The sequence below is a fragment of the Loa loa genome, assembly GCF_000183805.2.
Source record: "Loa loa unplaced genomic scaffold supercont3.2, whole genome shotgun sequence".
NCBI lineage: Eukaryota > Metazoa > Nematoda > Chromadorea > Rhabditida > Onchocercidae > Loa > Loa loa.
Genome location: NW_018108182.1, coordinates 700,403 through 711,732, shown reverse-complemented (window position 1 = coordinate 711,732; position 11,330 = coordinate 700,403). Strand labels below are relative to the sequence as shown.

General features: G+C 30.0%; 3 protein-coding genes across 3 annotated transcripts in view; 1 reads left to right on the top strand and 2 right to left on the bottom strand.

The window, feature by feature from the left end:
* Positions 1–126: 126 nt before the first annotated feature.
* LOAG_08986 (hypothetical protein) lies at positions 127–339 on the bottom strand (the record flags this gene model as incomplete). The annotated part of the gene is made up of 1 exon (XM_003144513.2): positions 127–339. One exon carries the CDS (start codon positions 337–339, stop codon positions 127–129), a length of 213 nt encoding a protein of 70 aa, XP_003144561.2.
* A 2,112-nt stretch (positions 340–2,451) lies between these two features.
* On the bottom strand, positions 2,452–4,339 carry LOAG_08983 (hypothetical protein; the record flags this gene model as incomplete). The annotated part of the gene is made up of 3 exons (XM_003144512.1): positions 2,452–2,683; positions 2,989–3,188; positions 4,157–4,339. The coding sequence occupies 3 exons, from the start codon at positions 4,337–4,339 to the stop codon at positions 2,452–2,454; spliced, it is 615 nt and encodes a 204-aa protein (XP_003144560.1).
* Positions 4,340–9,642: 5,303 nt separating this feature from the next.
* Positions 9,643–11,330, top strand: part of LOAG_16399 (histone deacetylase 4) — a gene marked incomplete at its 5' end in the record, with an annotated part of 7,190 nt that continues 5,502 nt past the window's right edge. The window contains 3 exons of the mRNA XM_020449051.1: positions 9,643–9,756; positions 10,186–10,433; positions 10,557–10,720. Of these exons, the coding sequence (XP_020307507.1) occupies positions 9,643–9,756; positions 10,186–10,433; positions 10,557–10,720 (526 nt within the window). The remainder of the gene's footprint in view (positions 9,757–10,185; positions 10,434–10,556; positions 10,721–11,330) is intronic.

Genomic DNA, 11,330 nt, shown 5'->3' with positions numbered 1-11,330 from the left:
AAATCATTGAAAAGGACATCAAAATAGTATGTATTGTACTTAAGAAAGGATTTAGCAGAAAAACGAAGGACACTCCAACTTAAGATTAGTAGCTCTTAACTGGTCAATTCAGGTAAATCAGTCAAGCTAATGTACCTTGGACTTATCGGATTTTGTTGATTTCGATGCTAATGTTGATCGAATGGACTTTGATGATTCTACATCATTTTCGACCAATTTCGCTTTCAATTTTTCACGAACTTCTTTCTCGTAACTCCGGCTTTCAGTTTTTGCCTTCTTTTCCGATTGTTCGCTGCTTCTCTTCCGTTTGCTGCTATCTTTCCCACCTGTAAAGGTCATTATTTGAAATGAAATTAAGATAAAGTACTGTAATAAAAGTAAAGTATATTCGATCTTGATACTGTAAATGTTCAATTTACTGGTCAAAAATGTTTTAAAATTAAGTAGGTATTGCATAAATGTTTACTTAGTCTTTTCTAGAAGTACCGATAGTTCAATCATTACCAATTATTCCGCCTATCAAATTTTAAAACATTCTTTTTATGAAGATCTAACAGTATTACAGTATTATTTTAAACTTCAAAAACTTATAATAGCCTAAAGAATATGCAAATACCAGATAAGTTGGCCAGTTCGATATTTGCATAATTTTGGTAAATAGCTATTAATTTGGGAGCACGTTAAGTGCACATAATTTGTACTCAAACAATTAATAATCAGTTAATCGCGGAAGAGTACTTATTTGTTTGATGGAATTAATTAATATAGAAATTATGTTAATACTTTAAAAATATCATTTTTAATATGTATTGAATTTACTAAAATGATTATTTGTTTTTGAAGAAAATAATTATTTTTACGTAACGTGTGATAAATGTGACGTGTGATAAATGTGATGTGTGATGTGACGTGTGATAAATGTGACGTGTGACAAATTTCTTTCGCATGCCAAGTTCCTTACAGAAATAGCTTATGAAGAAAATTCAATGCTTTAATTTATCAATGAAATACTGTTTCTCACGTTGCAAATCACTTAATCACAACGAATCAATTAAAATGTGCTACCTTATATGTACATTCATGTTGTCTTAATTTGTTTTCAACAAATACTTATTAGCGGAAATATGTGTCATGTTTGAATGGTTGGAATTAATGACAAATAAATGGTCAACTGCCTTTTGTCCATCATTGAAGTTCTCAACTCTTTTGCATTTTATAAAGCTTGAAGTTTGAACGCAAACAAACATGAAATTGCCAATTATGCGAGGATATATTTTCAAAAGTAATCGAAATTATTTCCGTGAGTATTATATTATTGCGAACTCAAGCTCAAACATGATGACCGGTATAGTGACTGGTATGACCTTTTGCCATATGTCAAACGTCAAACATGGCATATGACATAAGATAGGAGAAGTTGAATGCATTAGAAAGCCAATGCAAATCGATGTACTACGAAAAGGGTAATATGCAAAATTGGGGAAACATACTTTGCTTAATTGAGAGTTTTCCTGATCTGAAATGACCACGAATTTAGATTTTAAAGTAAAATCCGAAAATTTTTGAGGGAAAATATTTGTTAAGGATGGTCTGTCCAATAGAACTAGGAATTGGACATTGTTTAAAACAAGGAATGATTTTAAACAAATATGCATAGAGTTATTTTTAGACTTCACAACTTTTTTTAAAAAGTTCTTCAGAATTTCTGTAAGAAAATCAATTAGTGACATTACGCAAAAAGAGTACATTTACCTTCCCAATTTTGAATTTTATTTAATTTAATAAGATCAAATGTCTATTATTTAACTAACAAAGGTAGTTTGTGAAGATCGACAGTTATATCATCAGATGGACCAGGTATACCGCAGCGTACCAATCCTTTATCAGTATGCTCTTTGATAACACAGCAACGACGACAAAATGTGCTTGACAACATGGTCATAATGAATGGAATTATCTGAAATAAGTCAAATATAAATATACTACCAACTGCTTTATCTATTTTTCAGTACTCATTCATCTTAAATATCGCGGGATATTTCAGTATTTTTAACATTTTAAACCGTTTTTTTTGAATAACTTTTAACACAAAAAGTCATAATATCAGAAAAGGTAACAGTGTTATCAGATGAAAAGTCATAGTGTCAGAAAAGGTAACAGTGTCATCCGACGAAAAGTCATAGTATCAGAAAAGGTAACAGTGTCATCCGATGAAAAGTCATAGTATCAGGAAAGCTAACATCGGATGATACTGTTATCCAATGCACGATATTCTTTAATGTTAGGTCAATGTCTCAATAATATTTAGATCTTGTTGTTAACTTTTGTTTACGTAAAAATAACAAAATGTAGCAATTATTCAGAAATTCGTTTAAGTTCAACCATAAAAAGGAATATATAAAAACATATAATGCTACAATTTATTGAACTCTGAACAATTTTTGTTGGAATTTAAATAACAAAAAAAAAAAAAAGCTTGAATGAAAAAGAAATTCTTAATTTTTCTCCATTTGGTAAAGTTCTGAGACGTTCTCGAATGGAATTACGATCGCCATGACTTAGAAATGCTGAACGGATACGAGAAAAAACTAAAGCACTGCTAATGAGAGATTTTTCCTGTTGCCAAATCCATACGATTGCAGCATCTACTACATTTATTTCTTTCTCAACGTTCAAGTCGCATCTACAATTTCAGATCTTTAATTAAAAAAGAAATTTAATTAAACTTCCACAATAATGTCAATACCATCAAAGAATATGCAAATATAATCTTGAAAGATATTCATTTTTACTTTTATTTTTTCTAATATCACAAAACGGATACCATTTCTATTCTATTCTATTAATATCAAAAAGTTTGGTTGTGGATGTCGTGTAAGCATTAATTGCATAAAATGAGTTATTTGTCATTTGTCAACGCTTTTAATTACTGCCTTCAATTCAGAAATTTCTATCAAACTAAAAGTTTTTTTACAAAATTGATATTACCTGGAGATGACATTTGCAAAAATGATTGGCGGTATGTGACCAAAAAGTTTATGTTGCACAATATCTTGGAATTTCGTCGCTGCAATTCTTTCAATTTTTTGACGAGCGGTTATACCACCAAAGATTGAACGTTCACTACCCACAATAATTAGAGCTTGAATAAGGTAGTCCGTTTTCTGTGACGCAATTTCGACAAGAATCTTTAAAAAAAAAAAATTTTTGCCATTGGATAAGGCTAATCTATTTATTATTATGACTTAGAATCGTAAAGAATAGAAGAAAATTCGATACTCTGAAGTTTGATAAATGACAAAATAATTTTAGACCAATGGGCTAAATATTTTAACTTCGATAATAGTTTTAAATGATTTGGTCGTTTCAAATTACTTAAAAATTCAATTCGAATTCCTTTTAACAACATTAAACAGAATATTCATAATTCTTTCTATTTCTCATTAACAAAGCATTGTAATTTTCATATAAAAATTGAAGAAACAGAATCAGAATTGCTCAATCATTCATTACATTCGAAACTTCCTAACAAAACAATTTAAGTTGTATTTTTTGATAAATACGTTATTTGTCTATATAATTATTTGTATATATACGGCAAGCGTTATTTGTATTTTTTGATAAATACGTTATTTGTCTATATAATTATTTGTATATATACGGCAGGCGTCATTTGTATTTTTGATAAATACGTTATTTGTATATATAATTATTTGTATATATACGGCAGGCGTTATTTGTATATACATGGCAGGCTTTTTTTTTTTTTTTTTAGGTAAACTCATCATCTTTATCGACCTCTTATCATGATAAAAAAGTTATCTCTTAAAAATTTTGCTGATAGGTTACTCAGCAATTCATTGCTTGACACCAAATCAATTGTCAAATATAAATTTTACTCTCTCGCTATCTTATTAATGAAAAAACCTGCTTTTCAGATTTCGGCAATAATTAGTTATTTAAGGCACAGTTTAATGTTTCTTCGACTTGTCTATAACTTCTAAGATAGTTTGTCCGTGTTCGTTTTTTTTTTTTTTGCAATATTCAATGATAGTATTTTCATATAATTGATGAGAGAATACTTTAAATTGTGTCTTAAAAGTTACAACAAGCCTAAATTGTTAGGAAAATAAAAGGTATATTAGAAAAATAGTACGTGTTCGAGTTGTTCAAGTAAGCCAAGCATTAGCAATGATCGAGATAAATCAATTAGATCGGCCAGTGCATAAAATGATAATGTGATACTTCTCTGATCATCATTTTGAATATATCCTACCAGTGTTTTCACTGCATGTCCATCATATGCTGATAAATTAATATATTTTGGTAAGCGACCCATTTTCCACATCTTGAATTTTCGACAAAAATTTGAATTTAAATTTGAAAACTTGAATATTTAAATAATTTTAGGAAGAAAAAGGAAATTATTGATTTTTTTTATATCATTACTAATAATTTCACCAAATTTTCAATTTGACCATCATTAAATGCTTAAATTATTCTTGACCAATTTGTACAAATGAATTCATTGAGAAAGTGACACAAACATATGCATAAAGTTAAATGCTTACTCATATAAAATAAATGATGAAATTTGGATGAGGAAAATTAGAAGGAAATCTGCAAGAAGATTACAAGAATTGGTATTTCTATTAGCAGAATCAACATATAATTCATCTTTTACAGAGGTAAATTACTATGTTATCTTTTAAGCATTTGTTTTATTCCATCCATTAATTAAAATATTAGTGGAAAAAAAGTATACAGGGCTTAGAATACAGCAACAGTCAGTCAGAATTACATTTTTAAAAATTATGAAATTCCTTTTTATTTCGAAAAAAAAAAACATTGAAAAGGATTGTGAAAAAATATTATGTAACAACATTTTTTTTTTAAAGAATTTCGAAAAGTATTTAATGTTAGAGAAATTTCGGTAACATTTGTAATGCTTATTAGCTTTTCAAAACAATTCTTCCGTTGTACTTCACATTTTGAAAAATGAGAGGAAGAAGAAAGAAGGAGAGAGAAGTAGCTCGTTTCGTTCTTAGGAAATGAACAAAAATACACTGACCTTTCGAATTTTCAACGAACATGCTGTAAATTGTTGCAGTTTAACGCGATACTTTTCATGTGATGCTATCAATTTTATCTTCTTGTCAGTATTTTCATTGCGTCTTGAGCTGCTACTGCTATAAATACTTTATAATTTAACAATGATTATTGCCCAATGCATTTTTTGTTTTTTTTTTTTTTTTTTAATTTTCGGATTGGTATTTTAACATTTATAAATAAATGCTATTGAGAAAAAGTGATCTAAAGAGTAAAGAATTTCTTGTTTTACATTATCCGCCATTCAATTAATAATGATAATTATTATTACATGTAAAAATAAGATAAAATAAAATAAAGTAAGAGATAATGTAAAATGAAGTAAAAATGAAATGAAATAAAATAAAAAAACAAAACGAAATAAAATTAAAATTTAAATAAATTTAGCAAATGAATTTACCCTAAAAAGAACAAGAAAAAAAAAGAAAGAAGACATTTCAGGAAAAAAAAAAGGAAGAAAAAAAGTTCAAATTTCTTGCTATTTTTGGTTACGAAAAAATGAACGATAAGATAAAAATTCATGTCCTTCAAGAATAGAATGTATTTCTAAAAAAAAAAAAAATTCTTCCCTATGATTCCAATTAAACAAGCAGGAAGAAATATAAGCAATAAAAACAATGCTATAGAAACACTGTCCATAAAATGCTATATAAAACCCTTTCTCTCTACAAAAAAAAAAAAAAGAAAGTATGTTTAAAAAAAAAAAGGAACACTTTTCGTTTTCCATAAATAATACTTCATTTTTACATTATACTTCCCTTTCTACTGTATCTTTCATTCGTTCAGCTGATTTCTTTTTTTTTTTGTTCTCGTTTTTCATTTTTTATCGCTTTTATTTGTTCATACAAAAGTTTGTGCTAATATTTTTCTTCCGATTTGTTCGAAATTTACAAGTAAACCGAAAATTTTCTTTTTTAAAGAGAATTTCCGGAATATATGAAAAATATTGTTTCAAGAAAAAGAAAAAAAAAGGAAAACTATCGATCGGAAATCCTACTTTTCGGGATAATCTCGTGACTAATTTAAAATCTTCATGATAAAGTTACTTAAAACTTTTTATTTTATTCAATAAATTAAGCGAATAAAGTAGTTAGACATCGTATAAGCAAAATCTTTGTCTTTTTATTTATTTTCAGTTCATTGAAAAAGCTCTTCTCGCGTTCTTTTTTATTTTAAATTATCCTATTTTTAAGTTAAAGACGCAGTGAAATCTATGTGTATTGATTATTTCAAACTAAAATTTCTCCATTGATCCAAATTAAATACTGTTATTTTTTATAGGTGAATACTGTTAACGAAATGATTAAATGATAAAGAAAAAATATACAGCAATTTTGATCACCAAAGATATTCAATACATTACAATTTAAGGAATGAAAAGATCTCCTTTGACATGGGTAAAACTAAAAATAGAGAGAGACAAAAAAAAAAAAGAAAAATTCAAAAGGAAATTTAACACACGGAATTTAATTTATCAACAAATCATCCGAAATTTCTGATTAGATCCTTTGAAAACAAGAAAAAGAAGAGAAAAAAAATTCGCCAAACAAGAATTAATTTTTTATGAATCCTGAATTTTAAAAAAAAGTTATTCCTGAATCTTTTTCCTAGTATAGATTTTTCTCTCATATATCAGGTCAATAAATTTGTATCTAAATGTTGTTTTGCACTTCTACTGCTTTTTTTTGTCCTAACTAACAACGATCGTGAATTTTAATTATTGACTAAAATTCTATCCATCTATCCATATAGTGTCACCAAAAAAAAAAGAAAAAAAATCAACTCAAATACTTCCTCTTTTACGTGTTAAAATTCAATTTCCGGAAGTTAAATTTCTTTAATTTAATTTAAATCTGTCATAGAAATGAAATATTTCTCGATACAATGAGCTGACTATTTTAGTGCAAAAAGAATGAAACAAAACTGAAATCCATTTATGACAACCTCATTTCGATTGAAGCAACCGCACTACTTGCTTCCAAAATAAGCAAAATGATGTATGGAGATATTACAATTCCTTTAAAAGATCTCCCAGTTGAAAAAGATAATTAAATAATCTTCGATCGCAACATCAACGAGAATAATAAAAGAACCTTAACTGGATAAAATTTCCCCGACAAAATTTGAATTTTCGAAATTTGTATTAAATTTTAGAAGATTTTATGAGATTTAATTTGTTCCTATTTTCTTTTGTCATCTTTTAGTGGCTATGAAAAAACAGAAAAAGAAGCAAGTGTTGCAAATGGTCTGATCTGATTTAATCTAATAAAGGAATTTGAAATTATTTACAGCTAGCCAATAGCATCTTTCAAATAAAATTATTAGAAGAGATGTCGAGGAATTTAATTTATTGATCCGTCCATCGACTATAAAGGTTTATTCGTGTTGTAATATTATACTCACACAGTATTACTAATTAACAATAATAAGAAATACATGAAGCACGCGATAAATTGGTAAGCAGCGACAGGAATCAGTTATACAATAAGTAAGCAATGTGACCAACTTTAATTAACAAATCTTTTGTCACCGTCTTCGGTAATAGTTGACTGTCACTTTCATAATAGGTTTCGTAATAACAGATATAAGGATTGAGCTGGTTGCAGAATAGATGTCAAATTATGAAAGAAGAAAGGAAGGGATAGAGTAAATGGTAATTGAAGAGGTGATGAATAAGTGTAGAGAAACGGTCTAATGTGTGTTTTATTGTAAAAACTTACCTGTGGAATTTCTTCTTTTGATATATCTAAGGTTAGAGAAGAAGCTTTTTGAAATCTTTTTGTGATATCCCTCCGTTGTTAGCTTATATTCTCCTCATCGCCTTAATTTTACTCGCATGATTTCATCATCCTGTCTGGTTGATATTACATAAATTTTACTTTACGTAATTTTAACTTCGGTAATCCGACAAGAGAGATAATAGTAGAGGGAGGATTATAGTAATTGGTGTAAGCTGAAACATATGAATCAGTCCTGACATGCTGATGGTGACGTGATGCGACATATGATGAGAGTTCAGGCGTAGTAAGAGAAAGAAGGCACGTCAACCTCATCTCATCTCACGCTCCATCTCACAACTCACGCAAGGAACAGTCAACAGTTGTGTGACAACTGTGAGGTTATCCCCTCCTTTCATACCTCCTATCACCCCCTATACCTCTACCTCTCTCCATCTACTCCAACTGCTTCCTCTATCTCCAGCTAATACTCCTCTTATTTATCTGTCTATCTGTCTTTCAAATATATGTGTCTCATGTGTGCGTGTGCGTGTGCGCTTGCGTGTGTGTGTGTATGTGTGTGTGCGTGAAAGAGAGTGCCGTTGAAGCCGATCGTTTTATTCTTCATTTTTTTTCGTTTCTAAATTTGTCATCTATCTACTTTCGGTCTCGTTTTTGTCATCAGTGTTACACCTGTGTTATTGGCTTCTTCCGTCAACCTATACGTGGCGCAATAGGTCCTCTCTTCCCATTACTATTCTTTAATTTTCCTAATGTTCTTCCTCTTCTTTCCACGATATTAATATCTTATTTCGTGATTATATCCACTTGACAGCTTAGCATGACGAAAACCACTTGATAACTTGTTGTGATTATATCCACCTAACAGCTTAGCTTAATTGCGCTTACCTGGTAGCTTAGCATGACTAGATCCAGCATGACTAGACAGTTTATTATTAGCTTATCTTGTCAATATAATCAGAAGATTGTGACAGGAATAACTATTACTTATTTGCAGGGGTTGAGCTAAATTTGTACCAGTGATCATATCATGCTTAACAAACTTACTTACGTTTTAATTTCATGTTAATTTTGTCACAACCTCAAATTTCAACTACAACATTCCCTTCCCTTATTCGAGTTTAGCTGAATGATAGACTATCTCTTAATCAAGTAGGTTTTGTTATTAATTTATTGAATATACTTGATTACTTAGCTTCTGTCAAAATATATCAGGCTAGTTAGACTCATACCATTTTCTGTACAAGTCTCAGTGTCATTTGTAATCCGCTACTGTCTTCTGTTATCTCGTGAGAAAGGAAAGAGAATTGCTACTTACAGTTCTAATCAAAAGGTTTAGAGAGTGAAATATTTTTTTCACTGTATTCAGAATTCACATTTTTCAGCATTATTTCTCAATTTCTTTGCTGCTTACTTTTCGCTTTCGAATGTAACGGTCACTAATGCAAACTGGACCGATAATTTCGAAGAGGTAAATAAATTTTAAGATTGATATCTGATTAGAATTCACTGAAATTCTTGTACCGAAAAAAAAACCTCGAAGAGTTTGCTTTTTTTCAAAGAAAAAAATTCGAAAAATTTGAAAAAAAAAGACCTCGATATAAAGCGATATCTTTGCGATATCTTTATATCGCTTTACTGTATGAAATAAAAAATTGGAAGCCATATATCTTCGAGTTAAGCTGTTCGGTTACTAACCTTATACTAGTTTGACAACTGCAAACTTGATTTAGTAATTGGGGCAGTGAACTGTATATTTGCATCATTAACATATAGAAAATTTGCAGTCATCATTATGGAAAATCAACAACAGTCCTATACGACAGCTACAGTAGAAGGTCCTTCAACAGCACCGCTAGGGATAACGGCAGATATAGTTGACGAAGAACGATTAGCCGTCCTCCAACGGGTATCTATTCTGTTATTGGATAAGTCTTAGTTAGTTGGACATTTTGCTTGAAATTTAGACGTTTCTTTTAGAGCCTCTTTCAGCTGTTAACGTTGGAAGCAAATTTCCACTATACTGATAATTTGAATTAAAGCCGCAAATTAAACTTAATGATTACTGATTCTTTCATGTTCTTGAAAAATAACTTATGCATCTATAATACTGCCAGTGCTACTACTTAGCTGACATTCACAGATGACATTTGCAATTCAGAATGAGAGAAAGGACGAATTTCTTTTTTTTTCATGTTGTACTGTCTGCTTAGATAGAAGTAAGAAATTTTTAATATGTCTGTTTTCATAATACCATTTCAGCTTGAAATTCGGAAGTGTTAAAATTATCAATTTCCCATGATGTTTGCAGATTTACGAAAATGTGTACTATTTGCAGATTTATCAACAGAAGCAAGTCGAACTCTTATCACAGTACCAACAAGCACAAACAAACCTTGCTATGCAACATTTTACTTACTTTCAAGCTCTTCAAACATCTCAGCAACAGAAACAACAACAGCAGTCTTTGCAAGATACCAAAGCTTCAGAACAAGCAAGTTCTTTAAATGCTGTGGATATTTCAGAGGATTGTGATACACAGGCGTCTCCTTCTGCCAAAGATTGTGCGGAGTTGAGAAATAAAAGGTAACAGTTTTGCTACAACGGTCCAACTAATTGGTAAAAGATATAGTTTGCAGAAAAATGATAGAAAGTCCACAAATCAAATACTTAATAGTAATTGAAACTCCAAAAGTAGCTCTTTTCTAGATCTTATTCTGGTTCTGGACAGACCATTTCTCAGCTAACAAAGGAACGTTTAAAAACGATGATTACTAGCAAAATGAATCGTATCCGTTCTGAGAGCAGCAGTGTATCACAAGCGACAACATCAGCAGTTTGGACGTCTGCTACATCGAGCACAGCAAATTCTGGTAGTTCTTCCACTGATTTTTTTTCCCCAGTATCAGAAATTAAACAAAAGAAAGACTTCTAAGCTAGCGGTGTTTTTATTTTTCTATTCACTAACTTTAGCATATATTCTTTAAGTAAAACAAAATGTAAAGGTAGTCATTATACAGCTTTGATATTTTTCTGATATGAAGCTTCATATCAGCGAAATCAAGCCTAATTACCTTGCTTAATTACCCAAATATAGCTTTTTTTCCTCATTTTTTTTATAAAATAAGTAGGAATTTAAAGTGAATTGGTTGTTTTTTCTAGTTTCTTTATTAGAATCCAATCTTCAATTTTGCATAGAGGTTGTAACTAATTTAGATTAATGTTGATTTAGGATTTAATTCAGGTAACGAGATTATCAGTAAGAATGTCAATTTTTTTGCAAGAATATCAATAGAAATGTTTATAGGAAAATGTTCATTATCTTACAGCTTCGTGGTCAAGTTGCATGGAAGGTCAAACCTCACAGCAGCTGCATACAGGCTCAGTACAAACACCGATTGCACTTTCATCACTACATTTTGAACCGTATTACATTCCTTCCACAATGCATGCCATACACGGAACATTGCAAGCATCGGATTA